General features: G+C 35.9%; 1 protein-coding gene across 1 annotated transcript; it reads left to right on the forward strand.

Annotated features, from left to right (window-relative positions):
• Window positions 1-2,160: 2,160 nt before the first annotated feature.
• On the forward strand, window positions 2,161-27,140 carry LOC129760010 (uncharacterized). Its single transcript, XM_055757590.1, has 5 exons — window positions 2,161-2,824; window positions 2,887-3,076; window positions 3,139-3,534; window positions 3,598-3,730; window positions 26,175-27,140. The coding sequence occupies exons 1-5, from the start codon at window positions 2,474-2,476 to the stop codon at window positions 26,197-26,199; spliced, it is 1,095 nt and encodes a 364-aa protein (XP_055613565.1). The 5' UTR covers window positions 2,161-2,473; the 3' UTR covers window positions 26,200-27,140.
• Window positions 27,141-27,825: the final 685 nt, after the last annotated feature.

Consider the following 27,825-nt stretch of genomic DNA (forward strand, 5'->3'; position numbering starts at 1 on the left):
CGGTGTATGAAGAAACAATGCTGCTTGGACGATTCTCAGTAAACAGTTTTTTGCGAAACTCGTACCCGGAAAACTCTGCAGGCTTTGCACTGGCTCCTTCTGTAGCAACATTAACCGTTGCAATCTTCACTGGCAACTGACTCCATTGCAATAATTGATTGATTATCATCGTGACCAAACCTTGGTCTACCCAACAAACATTTTTTTGCTGAAAAAGGGCTGAAAAAATATTGTGGATAAGTTTTTAATCAGCAATCTGGTTGAAAAAAGCCACAAAAATTCACTAAGAAGCGTGCTTTCAGCTCTTAATAATCTGGATTCGAGGAAATTGTCCAGCCAAAATGTTACTAAACGTCAATTGACGGAGCAACCGAAAAAAAATTAAAATAAAATGACCGATGGCACACATTTTCTCCCCTCTATGTTGTTTTAATTTGTTTTTAACCTGTCTCTAACTTCAATCCTTCGGCTTACTGGTCGCATACCGCAGTACGCAGAACCAATCATGAAGTCTGCGGTTTGATGAAAACTTGTCGTTCTTAAACGACCAAAATGCCACTCAGCAGAAAAAAAAAGTTTAATGAGAAATGTTCAGCGAGTTGACGTTTTAAATCAGCCAAATTTTTGTTGGTTACCCTTCACTGAATGCATGGATTGATGGATTGTCTTCAACATTTCGCCACAGTTTTTACCGATTTTAACAACCCGGACAGTCTTCATGTCTTTCGCGTAGGCAGTGCGATGCCATGCGATTTCTGAAGCTCACCAGTAAACCAGTCGCTTCCCAGCAAACATTTTTGTAGGTATATTTCTCAACAACTTTGTTAAACGTTTCATCATCTGATTTTTAGCAATCTGGTAGCACTGATGGTCGCAGAGAGAAAAACGAAGCTATTCTCTCACTCGATCCACGCGGGAGAAAAGAAGGAACGAAATCGTCTTCACAATCTGCAAACATGGCTGACTTTTTATCATATTCGATTTAAACCATTTAATCCGACCTCGAGTAACTATTTTTACGACATTTAACTTGCGTTAGTTGGAATTACGATTCGCAGTAACGTTTTAACCGATTTGAGTTATCATTTTTAATGCGATTTTATGTTTGCTGGATACCTCCATTTCAGTAGATGTTGCACATCGTTACTAGCGGTGGCTTGTCAGCGTTCTGGACTACTCCTTGTACATATGTCCTGAGGATCAACACAGATATTCTTGTCGAAAACTCTGGTCTACCAGTTATTGGACCAGTGATTGCCTTCCGACCACAAGAATCCGGACTTCCACTTTGCAGTGTACAGCCGTCAAACATTATCCAGTTCCTTTCAGGATTCAACAATAGGCTTGAAAGCGTGACATCAAATTCGTCCAAAATATTCCTTAATTTCCAGATCTTCTACTTTGGTGACTTTCTCCATGGAAAAACACCCCATGACGAAGAAAGCAGCTATGTAAGTCTGCCCTATCTGCTGCCTAGTTGTCACTTCCGAATAAAGCTCTCCAAGGTTTCTACAATAGCTCGACATCAATTTCCTTTTGGACCACTTAGTGCTTTGCCAACTGTTGTGTGCCAAGGTTGTTCTCGGGGCGAAAGACAACCACTACTTCAATCACCGGTCCTAGATTTCATTCCCATTACTAAACTAGCAGAGAAGTGACTGCCAGTTCTGTAGTCATCAAAAGGTTATTCGGCCGGCTATATTTGCTGCCGTGTGTCGGTTCGTCCCCTAAAACCACCTTGGTATTCAAGCCTGTTGTGTTCCTTAGTTGCACCTTATGATTGTACATCAAGAGCAGGCTGTGTTCTTACAATTTTACATCGCACCCTCGTTAAATCCTCTTCAAAAATCCGCATATCAATAGCCTGATGTTCATCTCCGGTAAAAGATTCAATTACAACTACGGCATCAGATTTTTTATCATACAGAAGTTCATCGGACGAGATTGTATGCCTACGTTCTTTAACAACAAATAACTATGTAGGAGATGTTTTGCGTCGACATAATTTAAAGACATATCGACAAACTTATGGTTTGAAAATTTTCAAGAGATGTCAATACTGTACCTGTACTGTACCTATTAATATCTGTGATGATCAATTCAAACTATCATTCACATAGCAAAACTAAATTTTACTGATAAGATGAATTATTGAATTTCAGTTAATCCTCCGCAATCCCACGAATCGCAACCGAATCAGACCCAGCAACCCCTCTCGACCCACTTCAAACGACACATCCCCTCGAATGCCTCTAGCGACACGAACGGCACAGCACGAAACGAAGAACGGGCATCGCTACGGCTGTCGTCCGGCGCACGACAACTCCGTGACCATGAACTGTCATTCTTCGGTGTCAACCCCAACAACAACAGCGGTAACGGTAATAAACAGCATTCATCGGGTGAAACGAAACCGACCTTCACCCGGTCGACCACCCTGACGTCGTCCTTCATCAAGCGCAACTCGATCAACATGAACCCCCTGTCAACTTCGTCTTCGACGAACTCGGTGAAGTCTTCCGCTGTCAACGTTCAGCAATCGAAGACGACACAAAACTCAACACAGTGGCAGCTGTCAAACGACAAGCCGGATTTGCTACGGCACAGCCAACGCATCGATCAAGCTGCTGCTAGCTTTTCTTCAACGACGCAGAACACGTCGAAGACGACGAATGCACAATACGAACCGCAGTACGAGAATCTAGTCAAAGCAGCAGTCGCGGAGCCGAGCCAACCAGTGCAAACGTACGACCGAAAGAAGGATCTCAAGCGAGACGAGCAGATATTGGAGGAGCTCACTCGTGCTGCCGATGAAATTTTGAATGTGAGTTGTTTTAAAGTTTTTACCTTATAGAGCCTAGCTAAGTTTTGGTACTCTGTTCACAGGTTGTCAACAACATGTCAAATGCGGAAAGCACCGAAAGTTTGCTAAACGAATTCCGTGGTTCGAAGACCTCTAGCACTCTGGGAACTATCCGGGAATGCTCAGCCAGCAGCAAAGTGATGAAATCGCGCGGCGTTCAGGTTTCAAAGAATTTCGACGACAGCCTGAAGCGCCATCAGCGATCTGGTAGAGGTAAGATTCTGCGAATTCAAACTAATGATTAACTTTTCCTTACCTAAATGATCTTCTTTCAGTTTCTTCAGCATCGTCAAACGAAAGTCTATCGCGATCATCACCTGCTCGAATGACTACGGCGATAAGCACCAGTCAGGCCCAAGAGTCCCGCAACGGAATAAGTCGTCGCAAGCTACCGAACTCATCTACAGAATCTCGTCGGTTGATCCGCATGTGTAGCAAAGAACGTCTACACCAATCCAACGCTAGCTCATCGGAAGATCTACCAAATGCGGCCCCGGTGGAACCTCCACGGAGACCTCGACGAACTCGCTATCACAACGGAGAGAAAGATAAGGAAAGTCCACGAGCGAACGCTTCACGATCATCTACAATTGAGAGCCGACGTAGTGACGAACGTACCCCATCTAGCCGATCGCATCGTAGCGAACGATCTTCCACGAGAACCAGTAAAGGTAACGCCCTGAAATTTTCAACGCAGTTGTAGTTTCATCTAACGATCTACCCCTCTCAAACAGGTCACAGTACTTCGGCCGGATTATCTTCGTCCAGTGTAATTCCGACCACAGCTCCCGTGATCGATCAGCAGCACCGCAGTATTCGTACCAGCAGTAGCAGCAAAGCCACCGGACCCTCCGTCATGACAACTACGTATGTATTGCAATCGTTTATCGTTCCACCGCCGCGACGCCGACGCCACAGGCCAAGGCGTCAAACGTCCGCCGCCAAGGCCTCCGTCATCGTACGGCGACATTCCTCACGCTTACGCGCCAATGCCGATGTAACTAAAAAACCGCTTAAACGTGGCCGCCAGCTAGAGTTGTGCATTTGCTCATAGAGGAAGACAGCCGCCCCCGCCTCGTTCATGTCCCTCCTGGGGAGTGGGGGTGTGGTGGTCTACCGTTTCCTTGTATGTGTGTTTGTTGGTTATGGTTTATTATTTGCCTGTTTGCCCTGTTTGTCAGAACCTTTACATCCCTATCTCCCAAATTTCGACTCTACCACAGCTCTTGCTTTCCCTCGCACTCCCCTAAAAACTCCCTTCATCCATTGTTTTACATATCGCTCTGCCTCACGTGTTATTGTTAATGCAAGTTCAATTTTTGCCTGCTTTCCCTCCCCCTCTAGGGCTTCTTCACGTTCTTCTTCTTCCTGTACTCCTTTTCCAATCAAACCTAGCCAGCATAGCCTCTTGATAGTTTAAGCAAATAAGCGGGATTCGTGCCGGAGAAACGCGTGCCGGAATACTTTGTGATAGGAACAATAGGTGATTTGTTTGATTTTTTGATTATCCTTACGTTGCAACCCCCTGTTTGGTTTTGAATTGTGTGGTGGTATTAACTCGAATATCTTTCTTAACCCCCTCAAACGATTATTCACTCGAGACTTCAGACTGCAACGAAGTTTCAGGCTACCACCTCATTGGAAAAGTGATAATCCACCGTTCAATCTCCGAGGAGTACCGATCTGGGAACACATATCTATTAACATTTCTAGTCCCTTTTATCTGGTGATATTTCGTTAAAATTCTAACAAGGAAGCGCTATGAACAACAATCTAAGTCAACCAAATTTGCTTCTGTTAACCGAAACACGTTTGCGTTTTACTTCTTCGACAAGAAAGCCCTCTATAGCTCTACACATGTTCTAATGTAATAATCACATTTCAGTTGAAACGAAAACTTTGACTTTGACAGATTGTTCTTAATGAGTAAAAAACTATCTTAAAAAATCAGTTGACCATACTTGTTCATTTGGCATTTTCTTTTACAATCGAGAAACCACGGATAACTTTAAAAACCAAATCAAGATTTCAAATTCTCCGTTTTATTGAGAGAGCATATTCTAGAAAGTTTAAATATAGAACCTGTATTATTTTAAAGTAATTGGGTTTGAAATTGTAGACATTTTGGGGTTTAACCATGAAGGGTATTGCTCAACAGCACTCTTTTAACTCTTAAAAGCCTCAAAAAATTTTGTAAATAGTTCAATAAACACTCAAAGACCTAGCGTGGGTTTAAGTTCCACTAAGAGCCAGCGCGAGAAATAATTGGGAACGCCAGATCTCTAACTATATGAGGTCCCTGAAGCCAAAGGAGTATGAGTGTTTAAAAGCTTAAAAAAACACGCTTTTAAATTGTTCTGTTTGACCATTTTCCATATATTTTTCGAGAATTTTATTTTTTTTAAATGTAAAAGAATGTAAATAAAATTCTAAAAATAAAAAAAAATAAAAAAATATAGTTTGAAATATAAAGAATCTTTAGGCATCATTACCTCAAAATAGCCCATTTTGTCACTTACACACCTTTGGGTCTGAGGGCCTCATGTCTCGCGTGACGCGAGATAAACCTAAGAAACTACTGAACCGATTTCTACAAAGTTTGAAGTTGCCATACAAATCTTTTTTAATAAGTTTTAAGCAGCCCGTGGGTTAGAGGATAGCCTCCAAGTCTTCCAAGCCAACACGCATGAGATCGAATCCCGGTCACAGCATACATAGTACACTGTCTGTGGGTTGATCATATCCTCGAAAGTTGTATGCTAAGAGTTAAGTTCAAACATCAAATTTCATTGAGATCCTGTGTGTGTTTGTGTTCGTTTTTAAAAAAATTTGAACTATGTAGATATCGAAATGTAGAGGTCCCTTTTTATTGAATGATGTTATTTTTTTTAGTATGATTTTCTAACGTATCCACATTGCCAGTTTTAGTAAAATAACCATAACCTCTTCAATTTTCAACGCATTTCGACAACTTGAAATCTTTGTTTTGAATTGATATTTACAAACAAAACTCTCGATACAACAAAATTTTCATTAAAAAAATGCATCTTTTATCATTTTTAGTCTCATAAATTTACTAACATCAACAATACCGTTGATCATTCGCAAGAATGATCAATCTGCTGATCGATAGCCAAATTATTCACCTTCATCATGCAAAAAATAGATTTCAAATCTATGTTATGCAATCCGAGGTATTTTTGTATTTGTTCTAAAATTTTACATTAGGAACATAAATCAAAAATTGTTTCACTGAGATTTTTTTGAATTTTATTTTCGGATTCAGCGCCCAACTTTACATTAAAAATTTGAGTCGGTCAATGAAATTCACGATTTTTTTTTTGTAAACTAGTTTCAATAACACGAGTTTACGAAAAATCGTGAATTTCATATTTTTAATGTAAAATTGGGCGCTGAATATTTCTTATATTGGTGAAAATAAAAGAAAATTAATATAGAGACGCTAAGTGGTGAATCAGAAAAATTAAACAGATTATAAATAATTAGAAAAAAACCATCCGAGTTCGTTAGCGTAGTAAAATGTTGTAATCTACTTGAACTTTTTTTTTAAACTCAAATCATGAAAGTTTCTTATTGTTTGTCCCAGTAAGAATTGACCAATTGAAACGACTAAGGCATAAATAAATAAAAACCAGCAAAAGTTGTGTTCGAATTTTTCAATTTTCATATAATGAAAACTAGATGCAAACGAAATGTATAAATACTATTTTTCATCTCATTTCAATTTCAGCACCCATGAACCCCGCTAACATGAACCTAAATTTGATCATCAAAAATTAATAAGCTGCAAATTGAATTGACTGCTTGACTATTGTAGCAAAACAAAACAAAATAAAAATAAATAATAAATAAAAATAAAAATTTTAAACTCGGAAAAATGGTTTGTTGATTTTCACAAAAAGAAAACAGTGAAGTTTAAATATGAAGCAATTCGTTTTTCTGAAAATCGTAGCTCTTTAACAATATAAAACCTTGGCTAAATAAAAATAAATGCAAAAATAAGTTTGAAAGCAAATACCAAATACCAAGGCAAAATTGCAAATGTTAAGTACCAAAGTTAAGATAACATGAAAAATCCTGATAATCGATTTAATAGGAACCTTAATTTTACAATTGAACATTTGCATTTTTTTGTGTTATTTTTTAACAATTTTGTTTTCCTTTAATTAAAAATTCACCATCAAAATAATATAAATTTCATGTATGCTTCGAAGTTTATTGCAAATCTCGTTAGACCCTAATAAACGATTAGTTATAAGTTCCAAAGCAAAACTGTATCTATAGTATGGTGTAAGGTTGCCAGAATATTTCGCGCACGCATCTGGGGCGGATAAAATGCGGGTTATTTGGTCTAAAAACCTGGCCAAATCCAGGTATTTGATTTCAAAATTTTCAATCGAAAAACCGGGAAATATCCGGAAAAAATTGGTCAAAAATTTGAAAATTATTCAACAAAAATCAACAAGAAAAACGCTTGAAACTTTATTTTTTAAGATAATTTTGATAAACTTTTTCGAAAAATTTCGTTTTTGGACTCGAAAATATAAAAATAAAGTAACACTTTTCTAAATGTTTGGTTTAATTTAACGAAAAACTTGTATAAATTAAGGCATTTTTTACCAAATCCGGTAAACCGGGCCGGACCGAACCTTTCCTAAATAATGTATCAAATATCCAAAAACTGGGCAATCTCAAAAATTTCTCAAAAGCATTGTTTTCTCTTTTCATACTTCGACATTCCATAACAAAAAAAAAACAAATGATCTTTGCAGAATATTGACTTTAAATCATTTTTCACTTTTGGTCTATTTCTCAATAAGAGCTATAGAATTAAAAAAAAAAAAAGCTTTTCATTCTAGACTTTAAGGGTGCAGCTGAAAAAAGGTGCAGCTGAAGACTCAAAAAAGTTACAATCTGAAACCTTCAAGCAAAGCTTCAAGTACGGAAAATATCGGTTCTGGGGGCCTTTCCCAGCAAACATTTTTGTAGGTACATATATTTCTCAACCACTTTGTTATACGATTCATATACATTGTCGAATGATCGTGAGAAACTCGAAAAAACAGCATTAACCTACCAATGTGGAGGCATTATAGATATTTTTTTTTCAACTTCTGGCTAAAGCGATAAGAGTATACAATTTGGACGATATTCGACACCATATTCATACATACTGAAAGAATGCAAGAGAGGACAAGTTTTTTCTCTCAACTCATGCGAACCGTTGCCAGCGACAATATTTGATGCCTCTGTCATTGGGCAATTCTTGCAAATACACCATCTGTTTTTCAGCAATCTGGTTGCACTGATGGTCGCAGGTCTCCCACTTGACCCACGTGGGAGAAAAAAAAGGAACAGAATCATTTTCAAAATCTGCAAACATGGCGGACTTTGTATCATATCCGATTTAAACCATTTAATCCGACTTCGAGTAACCATTTTTACGACCTTTTATTTGGTTAGTTGGAATTACGATTCGCAGAAACGTTTTCAATTACTCGAGTTAACATTTTTAATGCGATTTTATGTTTGCTGGGTTAAAAGTATTCGGCCTCAAGATCATTCGGCCTAACTGTCATTTGTACTAAAAACAATTCGGCCTAGCATTTATGCAGACTAGTTTCAAAGAATGTCCAATTGGCATCATACCACAGAGAACAGACGTACAAGCTAGCCTATGAAACTTGTGTAAAATTTCCAACGACGGTTTTTAACCAATTTCTGTTTTTTGGCTGGACCACCAGATGTCTCCAAACTTACCAAAGAGAACTGTCAAAACCAAACTGGGAAAAAAAATGTTTTTGATCAGTATTGAACAGGTCGTATGAACTGGTTGGCATGTTTCGAGAAAATCGCTTTTTGAAGTTTCGTAATACTAGTTTAAATTAAAGATTGTTTAATTGTGACAACGGCTCAAAATGTATGAGGCCCCTCGAGCCAAAGGTGTATAAGTACACAAAAGCTAATGAAAGACGTAAAATATTACAGTAAATAAGCTTTGAAAAGAAAAAAAAAGAAACTTATTTCGAGAAAACACATTTTTAATTAGATGTGTTTGGCCATTTACCATATATTTATCTTAAATTTTTATTTCTTTTTCAAACGTAAAAGTATGTCAACTAAAATTCCAAATATCTGAAAAATTGCCAAATATAGTTTGAATTATGAAGAATCGTTTTATATCAATAAATCAAAATCGATCGTTTTTGCTACGTCGAGGCAAATACAATCAAAGCTAATTTTTTTTAAAACGTTCCAAAATAATTAACTATTATGAAAAAAATTCTGTAATTTAAAGGTTTTCTTTAAATTGAAATTGTCTGGTCAGTTTTGGTATCTTTAATTCAGAAAAAAATATGGGCTTTCGAAATGCATTCTGCAAAAATTGGCACTTGCAATGAAAAATAAATCAAGAAATGGAAATGTAGTATTGGATGTAAGCAAAAACAAAAATCGAATCTGTTCATGTGGGCATCTGGGGAAGGGGGTAGGGGTTGCAAAATATCCGCACTTGTGCACGGAGAGGGAGAAAGAAGTAAAAATCTCATTTTTTTTTTGTCCACGTGGTATCTGAACGGCCCAAAAGGCAATTCAACACTTAAAAGCTCAAGTATTTTTTTACTTCTAAAAAAGAATCGAGATATGTTGATCCATCAAACATGGAGCCAAACCGATATGCAATAACTCGTAAGATAATAAAGTTATGGTCGAAACAAGTTTGCAGATATTTTTTGAACATACCGACGATTTGGTGAACATTATCAAAAAACGATCTAACTATAGCTAAAGTTTTAACGAAGTTATTCTGAAAAAAACATTTTCACTAAATATCCAAAAAGCGAAAACAACTCATGAGCATTAAAGATAACTTATCATATTAGCGATACGTTGTTTGATGACAGAGATACGCACGAAATTAAATTACATGTTTCGCATGATTCCAAACTTTTTGTCGATACACTAAACCCCAAACTATGAGCCCAAACTATTTTTATTTTTTTTGAAAAAAGATTTAAATGCAACACGAATTTTAGATTCGGTTCACCTAACCCTAAACTGATCGGGTTTAAATATAAAGTGCGTTTTTTTGCAAAATTTTCCAACTCTAAGCCAAGTTGAAGTCATATTAAATTAACATATACATTTTGCCAATAACACACGAAGAAGATTTTTTTTTTTTTATTTATTATAGACATTTTACCACAGTTGTGGCTTTCGTGTCTCGGAGAAGATTTTACTCATCGACTTTAGAATGAGATCAAAAGAAATGCAATATGTCATAAGATGACTGAGATATGGCTTTCTTCTGATATTCTATCCGTTTTTCATTTCAACTCTTTAACCCTCACCGATAAAGCCGCGAATTAATTTCATAAAACAAATTCACGGTGATTTCTCTTCTTAAATAATAAAAATAATTCGGCTATAAAAAATCATTTACAAAACATCGTTCAAATAACCGAAAATAGTTAGGCCAAGATTTCTGACCGTTGACCGTAGGCGACAACTCAATCCAGTTGGAACTTGCGCACAAAACGAAAATAAGAAATCTACCTAGCCATCGATCGAACGATAACGCACAATAGGAGACTTACAGAGCAACCACATGCTAAATTTTGTGTCCGCTCGAAAAAACTTAAAATTCGTTGTTTCATACAATTATCTACGTAGGAGAAGTTGCAAAAACAAAAACATATTTTCAATACTCCACTAAAATTTTATTTCTTGAAGAAATAGAAAAAAAACATGGATGTGTTCAGAATGATATGAAATTTATTTATTTGAGGTTGGAGAATTGAAAAAAATCGTAATTTTTTTTACGAGCATAAACGTATAACGTTAAAAAATTACGAATTTTCATCATATTGGGACATCTGGAAAACATGTTACCCCACGTTACCCCACTCTCATTTCCACTCGAACATTTAAATGGAAGTCTCAGTTATCCAACAAAACAAAAACTAGCTGCCACTTTTTGCCTATTTAAAAGTTATTCACGTTTTGGTGAAACATGTTTTGGACAATTTTCGTACTTGTGGAATTGCTTTTGATAATGGTTTTTGCTAGAAAAATTTGAACTCAATCGAATTTAAAAATTTTATATTTAATTTTTTTTCAAAACTTAGTTTTATAATACTAATTTGGTTTTTAAAAGTTATATTTATCAACAGGCAAGCATGTAAGATTCTTTGGATTATGAACTTTGTTTTGTCCAGGGTTAATTTTCAGGATTTGTAGACGGGATGGGTGTTTCCTCAGCTTCATTAAACTGAACCACAGTGTCGAAAATATATTGGAGTAACGCAAACATTTTATTTTCTAACAATTTACAAATACATAAAATACATCTTCACTTCTCGAGAGTCTACGTGATAAGGAAAGTACAATATTGGGTCATCTACCATTACAACTTTTCCCGCTCACAAGTTACAATAGAAAAAGCAACAATGAAGAATTGGCAACACTCAAAGTACAAAGGCAAACGGTTGGAAGAACTCACAAAGTGCTAACGTTAAGGTGACCAGTATTGATGAGATCCATCAAACTTGCTATAACCTTCTCAAATCCTTTTCGGTCAGATGTTAAGTACCTATCTGTTAACTAACTTAATTTTTTATTCAACATTTTTTTCTATAAAATGTAGAGATCTTAAAGTTTTACTCAAAAATAAAATAGAAATTATTTACACACTGAATGTCTGGATATTTAAAAAAAACATGTTTTTTGCTGTCATATTGAGTAACAGCCTACTTGATCCATTAGCTACTTATATAAGGTACCAATATGAGTTTATGGCTATATTATCTGAACTTATTTGTTCTGTTACCACTGATCACACTGACATGACACTTAGAACAAAATTCCGTTCATATTTTTCATATTTAATTTGTATGGAAGTATTCGTTTCATAGATGGAATGAGTTTTAAGCCAACATAATAAACGATTTGTCGTACCCCGAAATCCTCAGAGGTCAAATTCGGTTCAATTTGGTTCAGTTTGCTTGATTTGTTCCTTGTCAGGTTCCTACCAGTTGTTAGATCTTTTCTGGTTGCTTGGTTAGTTTTTTTTTAATGCAGAAATTTGGTATCATTCCTATGAAATCACTTTCTTCCAGAAAAGAGATTGGTCTCAAACTCAAAATAACATCCATTTCTTTGTCAAGACAAATTTGGGCCCATTTGCATTATTTATTCAAGAGTTTTGTAGATATTCAGGTAACATTTGCATGGGGACCCCCCATTCTTGTGAGTTAACCAAGTTATCTAGATCAAATATCACAACATCCAGATGAGAAAAAATTACATCAAATTAAAGATTTCGATCAGATGAAGAACTTTCCTGAAGACTTCGAACCAATAGAATTTCATTTAAAAAAGTTTTGAGGTTTTGACCATCGATTGGTCAGGTCTGCCCCACTGTGCCACGGAGTGGAAAAATTTGACGCTTGGGGAGGGGGGGGGGGGGTTGATCACCCCGATCACCGCAATCACCGTGGTGAAATTGGATAACGCGCCGTTGTACTGAAGCGGAGATTGCGGGTTCAAGTCCTGCCGGCAATTCATAATATTGACGGCTTATGTTCTTTCTTTCTTTGATAGCTCATATTTCTCTTATACTTTCCATCACCTTCGAAAATTTGATAAAATTCATGGTAATACTTTATTTTTAAATTTTGACTTTTGGTCAGGTTTTTTGGCAAAAAAAAACTCCTGTGTGCATCGGTCCAATATCCTTTCTGCCTATTTCAATGATCTCATTTAGTTCAAATTGCGCTAATAACCTTCTAAATTTTTTTCTTTCTCATAATATTTTGAGCCACTCTTGCCTAAACTAAACCCCTCTAGTCAAAACCTGATGGTCAATCATCTGCGCAGTAAGTATTTCACAATCCGCGCAAATGTCAGCTCGGTGCCGAAAGGTCATCCCACAGGAAAAAAAGGGGTTAGGTACCGTTCAGGAAAACCAATAATTGATTACCGCATCAGCTCAACTAGCTTTAACTCATCAGAAGAATCGGCTCCTTTATCATCTCGTCTAGTTGCAGCAGCTGTGTCTGTCTGGGCTACAATGTGGTTCAATTGCACTTACAATGATAAGGCTGTGCACTAAATTGTTGAAAAGTGCAATCAATTAATTCGCCAGCGAAACGCTTAAAGCTGATAATGAATGAGTTTGCAGGCGATGAATGGCCTGACTGACTGACTGACTGACTGACTGATGTCTACCGGTAGGATGCATTTCGACGCCTTGTTTGACGGCAATATCCTTCTCCTGATTGAAGAAGATGAAAGTGATCACTAATCGTGACTGGGTACGTGACCTGCTCCCTGATTTTTTTTTCTTTTTTTTCAATTTTGAAACTCCAAATTGTAAGATTTACTTACCTATTTGTTAAAGATTTCACAGATTTTTAAACCTAATTTTGAAGAATACTTCATTTTTTTTTGCCACACTTTTACACTTTGTCCGATTCGCTGTTAAGGATTCCGATGCTTCAATTTTAACCTTTTGGAACCCAAGAAGATTTTATCGGTACGAGACGATTCCGTCAACTTCCAGAAACGTTCCAGCGCAAAGTGTATGTTTCCTATGTGCGCTAGGTGGGTTTCCAGCAGCTTAATCATCTTTTCGATTATATTTTATTAGATAAAGCTCCAGAGTTTTGACAACGTAGTAAACTCGGCAATTTTATTCCTTCAACGATGAGCGGGCTCTTATGTTCACTCACCGGGACCAGATCCGAGTGATTTATTACTCATTACGGAATTCCGTCTATAGGGGATGTCGGGCACATAGTAACATATGTATCGATACACTTTATGAAAGCAATCAGAGCCGCGAAAGTAAAACAAACTCCATTATTTTATCAACAACAAAAAATCAACAGACGAGACCCACTCGTTTTATTCGGTTGAAGTTTATTTGATTTTTCGTCTCGAATTTAAATGGTTTCATTGAACAAAATCCGCATTTAAATGGTCGACATAATTTTTCGGAAGCCATTAAACGGCAGTCTCAGAGTGGCCTCAGTTTCATCCTACTTTTCCTCTATTTCAGTCAGAAAAGCTTCGTTTAGAGAATCAGCCAACCAATTAATGTTTTTTCTCCGTTTCATAAAACGTGTTTCAATGGCAAAAATTAACGGATCATATTTTTAACCATTTGGAACTGTCTCTACAGTTTAAAAATTAAAGGAAACAGTATTAAATTAAATCGTAAAAGTTCACTCAGGTTATTTAATGAAAAAAGATATAGACTAAGAGTTTAATAATTCATTTATTGTCAAAGTGACAAAATGATTGAAACCATGAAAATAACAAAAATGCCAAATATAACAGAAATGACAAAATAACAAAAATGACAAGATTGAAAATAAAATTAAAAAAAAAAACAAAAATGACAAAAATTGATAAAACTGACAAAAATGACAAAAAATAACAAAAATGAGAAAAAAAAACAAAAATGACAAAAATGTCAAAAATTACAAAAATGACAAAAATGACAAAAATGACAAAAATGACAAAAATGACAAAAATGACAAAAATGACAAAAATGACAAAAATGACAAAAATGACAAAAATGACAAAAATGACAAAAATGACAAAAATGACAAAAATGACAAAAATGACAAAAATGACAAAAATGACAAAAATGACAAAAATGACAAAAATGACAAAAATGACAAAAATGACAAAAATGACAAAAATGACAAAAATGACAAAAATGACATAAATGAAAAAAATGACGAAAATGACAAAAAGCGGCTTCCACTGAACTTTAAAATGCCTTTAATTACTGAAAATCGCATGAAACTCTCACAATGAGGGTATTGGGTGAAAGGATCAAACGAGTAGGAGTCGAAGTTTGCTATCAATCGCCATATTTAAATCCAATATGGTGGCTTCCACTGAACTTAAAAAAGATTTTAATCACTGAAAACCGCTTGAAATCACCACATTATGGGTAATGAGTGAAAGGACTAAACTAGAGGAAGTTGAATTTCGCTATTTGACGCCATCATCAATGCAAGATGGTGGCTTTCGCTTTTCTTTTCAAAGCTGTAAATAACTAAAAATCTTATGATACATCCACAATACGGGGTATTGGGTGAAAGGGCTACACGATTATAAGTCGAATTTCGTTGTCCGACGCCATCTTGAAAGCCGGCTTGGAAGGCGGCTACCGCTCAGCTTGAAAATACTATAAATCACTGTCCCATGAATACCCATATTTTGGAGGTTTCATGCGATATTCAATGATGTATAGCATTTTTAAAGTTTATCGAAAGCCGAAATTTCGAATATCAAGATGGCGTCTGATAGCAAAATTCGACTTCTACTCGTTTAGCCCTTTTAAAACAATACCAATATTGCTGGGTTTTATGCGATTTTAAGTTATTTACTACATTTTAAAGTTCAGCGGAAGCCGCCATCTTGGATTTTAAGATGGCATCAGATAACGAAATTCAACTCTATCAGTTGATCTCTTTCAACTAATACCCATATAGTAAGGGTTTTATGCGATTTTCAGTCATATTCAAGTTGAGTTGTAGCCGCCATCTTGGAATTTAAGATGGCGACGGACAACGAAATTTGACTTCAACTCTTAATCACTGTCACCCAATAACCATATTGTGAAGGTTTCAATATATTTTCAGTAATTTACAGCTTTAAAAATAAAAGCAGGAGCCGCCATCTGGGATTAATGATGGCGTCAAGCAACAAATTTTTTTCCTACCATTAGAGCATAGGTCGGCAACCTGCGGCTCGCGGGCCGCATGCTGCTCTTTTGATGTAAAGCTGCGGCTCTTTAGCTCACTATCATATGTTAAATTTTTGTTGAATAAAATATTTTAAAATCGAGCTATGCCGAAAAATTTAATCTTGTTATGTGGAACACGGATTTCCAAAATTCCAGAAGCTTGTATATTTTTTAATCAATCGCACACAATAGTTGAACTGCTGCTTACATGAAAATTATAGTCTCTTTTTTACGAAAAAATGGTTCTTAGACAGCCTCTGCTTTGTTATTAAACAACGTAACCCTCATCAAGTTTCATATTTTGAGCACTTATTTTTTTTGCCCTCTTTGAAAAATGCTCAGTTGAAATGTCCAAAATCGTATTTAAATTAATCAACCATTTCGAAAATTATTTACAACTTTAAGGCGTAACAACATAAAAAATATTTGAAAGGCTACCTCAATCCTATCCTTTTTATTTGAATTAAAAACGATAATTCTAATGTATAACTTCAATGTATAAATTCTTCTTTGTATTTTTCCGCTGAATTGTGTAAATAATCTTACTTCAATTAATCATTTGAAACTTTGGTATTGAGGTAACAAAAAAAAATTTATAAGTTTGCAATCTTTTGCTATTTGAATTCCACGACGCAATAGTCATCACAATTTACGAGCTGAATCGGAATCGCAATTTTTAATATCAATTCTTTAAAAAAAATTTCATCTGCCTTCAAAATTTGAATTTTGAAAAATATTTTCGAAATTCAAAACGATTTCTGAAATGTACAAAAAAAAAAAAACGATTTCTGATTCCAAACTCCAGATCAGAATTCTCAATTTGAGCCATGCATTTAAATTTCTTTCATAGCCCACAATCATGAATCTAGAATTGAAGCTCTTATTTTCTGGGTTTCAATCTGGATTTATGAGTTCGATGATTTATTTTAGACCCAACTTGTAAAACTGAATTAAAAATATGAATCTTAAAAGATATTATTCTGATTTTTCAACTATGAATCGCTGTTTTAAAGCTTAAATTCTGCATAAAAATGAAATTTAAGATCTTTTAATCTGAGCTCGAGATATGATGGTTTCTTGTTTCATTTTTCCATATTCGAAAATTGTTATCTAAATATTTAAAATGCCTTTGATTTAATAAATTCATAAATCGAATTTCCAAAAAAAAAATGCAAATTCAAATTTGAAGCTTTTCAGCTTTTCATGTCTAATTTCTAATGATGATTCGAACCGAAAATCTAGAAACCTAAACTTGATACAGGATCCAAAAACAGAGATACTTATATGATTTTGGAAATATATAACCAGATTCTCCGAAATGGGTTTAATCTTACTAAAAATGTACTTTGGCAGAATTCTGAACTGAGATTAGTTTTCGAGGTTTCGAGGTCAGTTTTAAGTCAAAATTCAGTCATCAAAACTTGATTAAGAATTTATAATTTTTAATGTAGAGTTGAAATTTGAGGGAATACCTTTTTCATGGCAAATACCTTTCTTTTGGATGGATTTGCCCGGCTTATGCCCGTTTATGCGTTTGAAATTTTGAAACCTAATATCCAGATTTGTCCAACCTGGACACGTACCAAAAAGAAACTAGAATTATAAATAAAAGTTTGTCACCTATTCAACCTCGAATCAGTCTTGAGAATCAATGAAAATTTCAATTCTTAAAAACTATAAGAAAACTCAAACACAAGCTAAATACTTGTAATCAATAACTTAATTTATGTTTATCCCCCGATGCAGGATGCAGTTTTTTTTTTATAATGAAATCGTATGTATTTAAAAAAATAAACATTTGAGTCTTTAAACACATTCCAAATTTCAAGTGTTATGTCTGCAGCCAAGATTTGCCAAAAGCAAACAAATTTTCATTAACTATAAAGTAAAATAACATATTATTTTCATTTTTGATTAGCAGTAAATCACCATTGATTTATTTTCATAATTTTGGTTTCAAAACTTTAAAAGTATCCTTGATCTGATCTGATCACTGTTTCTTTATTATATGTTACGACTTTTCAATGTAGGCTACAAAATCATATTATTGCCTATTTATACTGATTAAACCACTTTTTTCCCGACATCTAAGCTTTAGCAAACGTTGATTAATATTCTACAATGTACTGAGTTTCATACTTTATTCAATTGGACGCACAATACTGAAGAATCACATGTGTCATAATGTGAGATTTTTAATTTTCCAGATGCAGAAAATTTTGAAGACACGTTCGCGTGACGTCATGAATTTAGAAAGTTTCAAATTGGAAATGACATATGTACTGGGTTGCCAGGTGCCCAGATTTGTCTGTAAAACCAAGACTTTTGACCCTTCGTCCAGATATTGGTCAGACACAGATTTTGCCCAGATTTTTGCTGAGAGTGCCCAGATTTTACAGATTTTCAAAATTGAGTGATGAAACCAAGATTTATGCATCGGATTTGATCCGTAAGTGCCAGATTAGACTGAAATCTCGCTTGTATTCATTGGTATTTCACCATGCATTCATTACCAATTCTTTTTTTAATAAGATGAACATGATACGTGGTAGGAAACAGTGTTCTTAGCGCGATAATAACCTGAATACCACAGGAAACCACCCCCCCCCCCCCCCCCCCCGCTCACGCGCACCGTCAAATGTCTTATTTAGTATCAAATTTGTGATCTTCCCTGTGCACAGACAAACACAGACTTTTTTTCGAAATTGCCCAGATTTTTACTCCTCAACACCTGGCATCCCTGCATATGTAGGCAGAAGCAAAATTTTGAAGATTAAAATTCGGCTACACAAATTTCAGTTGAATTTAGCCTCATTCTTATTTTGAAAGGATGAGCTAGAACCGAGGAAATATCATAAAAACGATTGATAAGGCTGGAACACTTATCAGTTTCTTGCTTTGAAAACCCCCCTCCCCCACCCCCCCCCCCTCCTTGGAAATTTCCAGAAACCCGAAGGGGGAAATAAATAAATTTTGAAGTATTTAATGTAAATTTCGAAAAAAAAAATTCAAGAATTCTAAAGATTACAAAACGAAAAAATCAAGTTTTGGAAGATGGAAGTTATTTCACCTTTTGTATTCTTGATTTTATTGAATTTTTCGATAAAACATTACTTGTTTTTTTAGGTTTCATGCAATAATATTGTATACAACTTTGTTGTATACAAGCTTTCGTGAAATTTATTCCAATTTATTTGTTTTTTTACACAGAAGGATTTGAAATTTGTTCCGGCCTAATTTTAAGAAAATTTATCTCCCTTTACTATGTTATTTTAAAAGCTATTCATTGCCGAAGACGTTATAAATATTTTGCTTATGTTTATATGTTCAAATAATTCACTCCAAAATCATGAAAAGTATTCATTTAAGCTTGATATGGATTTTATTTTCTTTACCCGTTATTTGCCAACGCATTAAAATTTATATATTGATTGATTTATATTGTTTTTTTTTTTTTAATTAAAACAAAAGAAAAATTTAATGTGGCTCTTTCAAACTTTAAAATATTGAAAATTTCATGGTTTTGGCTCTTTGACTTAAAAGGTTGCCGACCACTGCATTAGGGCCCTTTCACTCAATACTCATATTGTAAAGATATTCATATCACTTCCGGTAATTTAAAGTTTTCAAAGATTTTTAGATTTTTTTTTTTATTTTAACTCAAAACCAACACACATAACTTATCAAAAATGTGTAAAAATGGAAACTCCAAATCAAATATGTGCTATCTAACCTGAACGTGTCCTGTTTTGACATCTTGATTGGGAATTGTCACTAAGTTTTATGGCGATTTAATAATCATACACTGAGTGCTATTATAGAACATGCAAAAGAAAGCTTGGAGCAAACTTCTAAGTTGGTGTTTTATTATAGTTTAAACAGTGCATTCATAACTCTTTCAAAATAACTAAAACAGTCTGGTTAATAAAAGTTTTATTAGCGTTTTCAAAACTATCTGAAAACATATGGTCGAAACAAAAACAAAAGCATTTTGCATGACCATATGTAAACCGTCATAAAACAAAAAAATGCCATAATTAAACCATAATAAAACTTCCTAATGCTAATTGGCTTAATCTGTGTTACTGTGTGTTGGCTGACAGAGTGCGCTAACTGGCGAGGCATAACGTTGATCTGTACAACCCTCAAAGTACTCTGCAAAGTGATCTTGAACAGGATCCAGGAGAAAATCGACGCTACACTCCGACGGCAACAAGCTGGATTCATACTGGAACAAATCAACGAATTCAAGGACTCTCTTCTGCTGGTGTTCGTTGATTTCGAAAAAGCATTTGACCGACTTAACCATGAAAACATATGGGCGGCTCTAAGGCGACGAGGGGTCCCAAAGCACAATACGAGGCATTTTCGTACAAGGTCTTGCTCGACGGTGTCTTGTCCGAACCAATCCCGGTAACTGCTGGAGTGAGACAAGGATGTATTTTGTCACCGCTGCTTTTTCTCATCGTAATGGATGAGATTCTGACTGGATCGATCGACTGTGCACCGAACCAGGGATTGCCGAGGAATCCTTCAACAATGGAGCAACTGAACGACTTTAACCTGGCTGACGATGTTGTTTTGCTCGCCCAAACACAATCGGATATGCAGAGCAAACTCGACGACCCCAACGAAAGTTCCCGGGCAACAGATCTCAAAGTCAATGTCGGAAAGACCAACCCGATGGAGATCAACGCAGGAAATCCCTCCAGTTTCATGGTAGCTGGGCAACAAGTTGAGAAAGTGGAGTGCTTCCAGTATCTTGGTAGCCAGATAACGCCTGATGGTGGTACCAGGAAAGACATCGAAACTCGGATCAGAAAGGCCCGATTTGCGTTTGCGAGTCTCCGAAACATCTGGCGGTCACGCCAGATCTCTCTACGAACGAAAATTCGAATCTTCAGCTCAAACGTCAAATCCGTATTGCTGTACGGGTGCGAAACTTGGTGCACACATGTGGTAACGACGCGAAAACAAGCAAGTATTTGCGGAATATCATCCGCGCTTGGTGGCCTGGCAACTGGATCTCGAATGAGGAACTACATCGCCGGTGTCATCAAAGGGCGCTAGAAATCGAGATTCGGGAACGTAAGTGGAGATGGATTGGGCACACGCTGCAGAAAGATGAAAACGAGATTTGAAGAGGGGCGCTAGATTGGAATCCAGAAGGACATCGAAGAAGAGGCAGACCCAGAAACTCGTGGCGGCGAAGCCCAGCCACTGAAATCCGAACTGTCGACGAAAATCTTGACTGGGACCAGGTGAAGACGCTGACTCCGGATCGTCAACAGTGGAGGTCTTTTACCACGGCCCTATGCACCGGAGGATCGACGCGGGATCATTAAGTAAGTAAGTATGGGCACAGATACGTCTGGTTCGGAAAGTTTCGAGTTAGTTCGTGATAGATACTCTCAAGTATTTTACTTGCGGTTAGCAAGTGGAGCACACAGCGGCCAGAGTACCACCAGGAAGAGGGCCACCAGACAGCGAGATGTTCCAAGCCAGCCAGGTGGTGCCGCCAGCAATCGTGCCCGGGAAGATTCGCGGATCGAGAGGGTTACTCTCGATGCAGTCATCATTACACATTGAAATAGGCATTAATTGAAACCTTCTTTCTGGGTGCATTTTTGAATCGTAGAAAATCTTTTAATATCCTTAACATTGTTTGGTTTGTACAATCCAATATTGAAGAGAATAATCCCTTCAAATGCGTTCAGTTTATTTTAAATTTTCTTAAAATCAGACATTTTTCTTGCATATTGCGCCACCTGTTTTTGCATAATTCTCGGAACTAAGTAATCACAACTATAGACAGCTGATTACGGGCCATATTGCGCATCTGCCATGTCTGCCTCTGAAATTCTGACTAATCATGCTGATACTGATAATAGTTTTATAGTTCTCGCTAATCTTCACAAGCTGATAAGGTGTCTTATATAGTAAGAAGAATGGAGCGATGCATCTAAGATGCATCGTAGGTAAACCGTCTGAGAAATTGCATCGTTTAACAAAGAACGGATTCAAATCAATGTGAAACGGATGATTTAATATGGTGATAATCGATTCAGCAAACGATCTCCCTATAATTCGCGATTGCGCTGTTCAGAGAAAAATTACGGCTATTATTGTAACAGATCATATGCCTCAACAATGGCTAATAATCTCTCCCTGTCAGTCCCTGTAATACATGCATAGAAAAATTAAATTCTTTAAAAACGAATTTATAAGAAAGATGATCATAAAAACTAAAAATACGTGGTGAAAATTGACGAATCGCATTAGAAATCTTGGAACTGGCAACACTGACTCCTGGATGGAAGACTTTCTGAACTTAAAATTTTTGTATACTTACTAGGTATTTGTTGAACTAAGTTGAATTGTAACTTTAAGCTTAGTTGCTAAAAGCTTGTTTTGCAATCAGATGTTTATAAGTTTATCTTCTAATATATAAAGATGAGTTGGACTATACTGCCGTAATCTGGCAATCTGACGTATGCGCCAGCGAGGAAAATTTTCAGTACGGCGCTTTTTGCAAAATCCTTTTTTTATTGAGCCTCCGAGCAAATTTCTTTAATCAAATCTGTACACTATGCGTTTTAAACGATGACAAAACATGGCCAAATACATAATTTGTGGAAAAAGATTTATTAACGGAAGTTATGTTACCAACGTCATTTTGTTGTGGAAACAGCTATTATTTTTCACTGTTTCCAAGACCAAATGACGTACATCCATCGCAGCATGCGACAAACCATTTCCAGATATTATCTTTCACAATCAGTCAAATATTCGCGGCTCGTGGAGCTGTATCTGAACCAAAAAAAAAATGGAGTTTATAGCTGAGTATGGTAGCATGAGCGAGAGTAAGCCTGAGGATAATTCGGTAATAGAACAGGTGCCTGGACTAACGAAGTGTATTCTTCAATAGGTTATCCAACTTTCGCGAATGGTACGTTTCAAAGACGTCATATTTTCCAAGCGAATCGTTGCTGTGTTTGTTTCTTGCAAAAAGAAAGTCCGCACTAAAACGCGTAATTGATTATGCAAAAAATATGAAATACAAGGACTTAATTAAGACCCAAACCCTCCTTTTTCCGCCCTTCCCAACCTCCTCTCGAATAGGCAAAGCCATTGACACCTTTTGAAATTAACAATCATTTTACAAGTATAATGGTATAAAGGTGTTGTCCCTTATTTCTATTAGTCCTGAAGCTGCCACCAGTAATTTACTATTAATTTTAATTCGTAGAATTAAAGAATTAGACAAAGACAGTCTTTTATTATGGCCCTCACACTCACTGTTTTTTTGAGACGTAATCAAGGCGTTGCAAACATATTTTTTTATTTAACTTACGTCACTTTGAGTAGAAATGGCGCATACGTCATTTTGTTTTCATAATGTTATGTTGGTATTTTTTAACATTTCTGAACATATTTTTATGTAATTAGGTCGAGTTTGGTACCTTCTATCGTTCAAATGCAAAAAACACAAACCGGTAATGTTGGCGCATACGTCAGTTTGCCAGATTACGGCAGTATATATGTTTGTTTGTATGCACCTTATACAAATCCACACCGCTTAACCGATCAGCCTGAAATTCGGTACAGTTATGTGTTTGAACAATGGTAAGGTTTTAGTAATAGTTTCGAGCCCCTCCCATCTAAGGAAAGGGACCCTCCCATACAACTTTCGTTTTTTCTCCCACGAATCAAAAGTCATGGCACCCGTTTTGTCTACCGACTTTTTTCCCCTTGGCGGGTTGTTTTCACCATCACCATGGGCCAGGCATTAGAAAACGACCATCCACCAGAGTTCACGTGTACTGGAAAGCAAATCAAAGCTTGCTGAGTATTAAAAATATGAAAGAAAAAATTTTGGCGGGTGTTTTTTGTCCTCCTTCTATTCAAAGCACGTGGTACCGGTGGTATTAGATTGCAATAATGAGCTTTCATTAAGGATTAAAAAAAATACTAATTGCCCGTTAGAAATATATTGATAAGAACAGTGGTTTTCAAATCGGTCTCAACCGTCGCTGGGGGGCGTTGAGAATCTACTAGAATATGCAGTGTGTAAAGTATGGATACAATAATTCATTTTCATTATGAATTGACTTCTTCAGTTGAATAACTATTTGGACTGAAAACTAATGTTCCATCTTTGATTTTTTTACATGTTACAGCTTTTCAAAGCCAACCATTTTCATATTTTTGGAATTCCTCATAAGGAATGAAAAATTTATTAAGCTGAGGGTTGCAAGTTCAAGGCTGGGATCTCAATACTTTGATTGAAGTGTAGGAATTTAATTTACAATAGGGATAAGACAGTTACACTTTCATTTTAAGGAAAAAGTTTAAACCAAATACAACGCATGAAGCTTTTTAGTAATTAAATCTGAAGTTTTTATTTGTGTACAATTTAATTGAATTGGTCAATTTACAAATTTTAAGTTATTATTGTTCATCAATGTGTTTAATTCTACCATCTAATTATAAGAAAACTTAAAAAAAGCACATTGAAACATGTGGAGGAAGTCTTTTATAAGGTGTCAGCGGAAATCTATTCAGAAATTTTTAAGTACAAAATTAAACTTAACAGGTATACCATTCTACGGGGAGATCATCCATCTTGAAAAGAGGACGATCACATATGTTTACAAGCTAAATATTCTGGATTTTCACTAAATAATAGAAGAAAGAATAAAAAAAGAAATTGTTATCATTTGATGATGAAAAAAGGTTAATAAATTCAAGCTTCCTAAAAACGGTTGGGGTGAAAAACGGTTGCCAGAATTTTTTTCGGCCGTATCGGGACCAGACAAATCCAGCCAATTTATTCTTAAAACCTGGCAAAATCCACCTTTTTATGTCAAAATGTTCAACCCAATATCCGGGCAATATCCGGGCAAACTTGGTCAAAACCGCGGAATTACTCAGTAAAAATCAAGAAGAATACACTGAAATTTTTTTCGTCAAACCACATCAGCAGGTTTTAAATTGTACATCAAGCTTTCTAACACAAATAATAATTATTTGGATAAAACTTGCCATTAAAAATTTTTTTGTGGACGTTAAAATGAAATTTAAGTTTTATGTTACATTCTAAAAATGAAGTGAATAAATCCGGGCTTTTTCCAACGAAATCCGGGCAACCGGGCCAGACCGGACTTACCTCAAAGCTTGAGTTAAATGTGCAGGCAAGTCCAGATAAATCCGGGCAACCTCTTAACCTTAGATTAAAATGTTTTTCGTGATAGAATGAATAAGCATTCAAGCAAACATAATCGTATAATGTAAGGTTGCCAGAATTTTTTCCACTCCCATCCGGGCCTAGCAATTCCGGGCATTTTTTCAAAAAAACCTGGCAAAACCCTGGCATGGATTTCAATTTTTCAAACCCAAAAACCGAGCAAAAACCGGGAAAAATTTAGGTGTTATTATATATAAAAGCAAAGAAAAAATGCAAAAAAATCGAAATTGATATTTTATTAATGTAATTGCAGACTTCCAACAACTTTTTGGAACACTTAAATGTTTAAAGGTTTATAAAAGTAAATCAGCGAAATTATTTGAAACAACCGTTGAAAATTTCCATACCGATAATCGATTTTGCTGAAACTTACTCAAAAACTTTGATTTTTTTTGGTTTCTTTGTGAAAATTGTGGAAAAATCCGGGCAATATCCGGACTTTTTTCACGATATCCGGGCAACTCGACTTTCTCGAAATTTTGCATCAAATATCCGGGCAAACCCGGATAAAACCGGGAAATCTGGCAAGCTTAGTATAATGTAATAAACCTAATAAATAATCTAATAATCTAATAGATCATTTTTGTTTCAAGGGAAATTGTTTCAATTTTTTATCAGCAACCTATTAAATATTATTTATTTAAAAATATGAAAACGATGAACTTTTCTCCCCCCTTTATCTCAATTAAAACTTTAAGGAGACATGGCCAAACATGGTAAAATTTGTTATGATGATAAACAAAAATCCAAAGTTTCAAAAAGTCAAACGACTCATTTTGATTTATATTTTATGTGAACCCGAGCAAGGCCGGGTAAAATCAGCTAGTTATCAATCTAAAAAAGATGAATCCGGATGAAGAAGGCACTAGTTTAATCTGGTTTCTACCAATATCGATGGCCTTCATCGGATTCACAGAAAACTTATTGGTGCTTTCTTCCCACTAGAAGGGGAATAACGAACCCATAAAACTACTTTCGATTGTAGTCGATTTGTTTGTAAAATATTTAGATGCTGAACTATCAGCAATAACTGACCACCATATTTTTGCTAACGTCAATCGATCCGGTTTATTAATCCTTTAAAAAAAATCCCGTGTTTCTAACTGCCTCCCAATCAGCGACTTAATTGCGCTTCCAGTTTACGCTCGATCTGTGGTGGAAGTTTTGGTTTATTTTTGTATTTTTGTTAACACTAACTCTTATCAGTTATGTAATTAGCTAAAGGTACTATTTTTGATTCATTATTCGGTGCTCTTTTTCTCTCTCTCTCTTTCTTTCAGATCGTCCAAAAAGCATCACCGGTGAGATTCCGCCCTGCTCAGATTATCGTGTAGTTTAGCTAATTGTTTGTGTGGCAAATTTGAACGACATTTATGAAAACAAAACACAAGTCTCAGATTGACGCGTTTGATGAATTATGCGTACCATTTCAGGGATGTTACGTCTGCTTTATTGTTTGAAAGAAAAAAAAATTGAAAAACGATTACAGACTTAGGTGTAAGAAAAAAAAGTGTATACTAGTACTAACAAAGATCTCGAAATTTTTGGAAACAAACAATCCACTATCTAGGAAACGAATCGAAGAGGCACAATCAATCGAGATGAAATCAGCGAGAAGAAACAGGAGAAAATTAAAACATGACAAGTCGAAAAACGAGACGAACCTCGAAATATTTGAATTGATACTAACTTGTTTTCATCGAAATATGCGAATCGAAGCGATTTATTTAACCACATTTAATGATTTCCTGCCCCCGCAAAACGCGAAACTTAAAAGAAGTGTTTCGACACGTACTTAGAGCTTGTTCCTATTTTATTCTAAACTCAATACTTACATACATGTAACAAAATAATTATCGAAACTGTTATAGTACTCAACTGCCAGATTGTATGTGTAAAATCGCCCGAAGAGAGGAGGAGTTATTAAGAAGAGTCATTATATTTTGTGTGTGAAATCCTAACTAACTCTCCGCACTAATCCAGACTGGCTCAGATTAATCCAATCGATTGTTGTTTTTCATTAGTCACTACAATACGAACCTTCGAAAGAAGAAATAGCACGCAGCGCTTTTTGTCTTGTTTTTTTTTTGCAGCAGAATATTGACTACGATTTAACACAAATTTTATCAACGGTAATTTACAAAACGATACATATTTATATAAACTACATAAATATATACAGCAGAGTAGGTAAATAAAGCTATTTTGTGAAATAATGGAAAAAATACAAATGCTAAAACAGATAACTGCTGATAGTTGCTCTTGAAAGAAATCCATTCAAAATCTCGAAATATTGACACAACCTTGACGGAAAAAGTACGAGTTCACTGATTTAAATTAGAGTGCCTATAAGAAGAGTGACGCCAATGTCAAAATTGAAATAGCGATGAGCTGTCAGTGTCATTGTAAGCGAACAAATGACCTGTCAAATTCAGCCTGAGAAGTGTGCAGACCTGTCCGGAGCTCTGAATCCCGGAATTAGCACTGGTGGCCCACCGAATCACTTACAGCCGCGGGAATCGCATACACTACCCGGCTGGCTCGCTTGCTCGCCGACTGACTGACTGACTCGCGTACACGCTCGTGTCGAATGACGAAGTGTCGGTTTTATCCATTCACACAAGAAGAAAAATAAATTGCGAGTATGGTGCTCATTGTGTTTTCAAAACAGCAAAATGTTTGTAACTGTTTTTATCCCTTTGCTCGATTACAGTAAATAAATTCATTACAATTTCAATGTTTTTCTGACCGCCAATTATTTTATCGATAATTGATAGGATTGATATTGATAGGATGTTTTGCAAACTACTGCCGAAAAGAGTTTGTCCTGCTGCTAGTCAATTTTGCTCAGGGACTGCCGTACATCGCCGCATAATTTTTCCTTTGTCGGAAGCAAAATATACATCCTTCTGCAGAAAGTGAAACTGTTTT

The sequence above is a fragment of the Uranotaenia lowii genome, unplaced genomic scaffold (genome assembly GCF_029784155.1).
Source record: "Uranotaenia lowii strain MFRU-FL unplaced genomic scaffold, ASM2978415v1 HiC_scaffold_363, whole genome shotgun sequence".
Taxonomy (NCBI): domain Eukaryota; kingdom Metazoa; phylum Arthropoda; class Insecta; order Diptera; family Culicidae; genus Uranotaenia; species Uranotaenia lowii.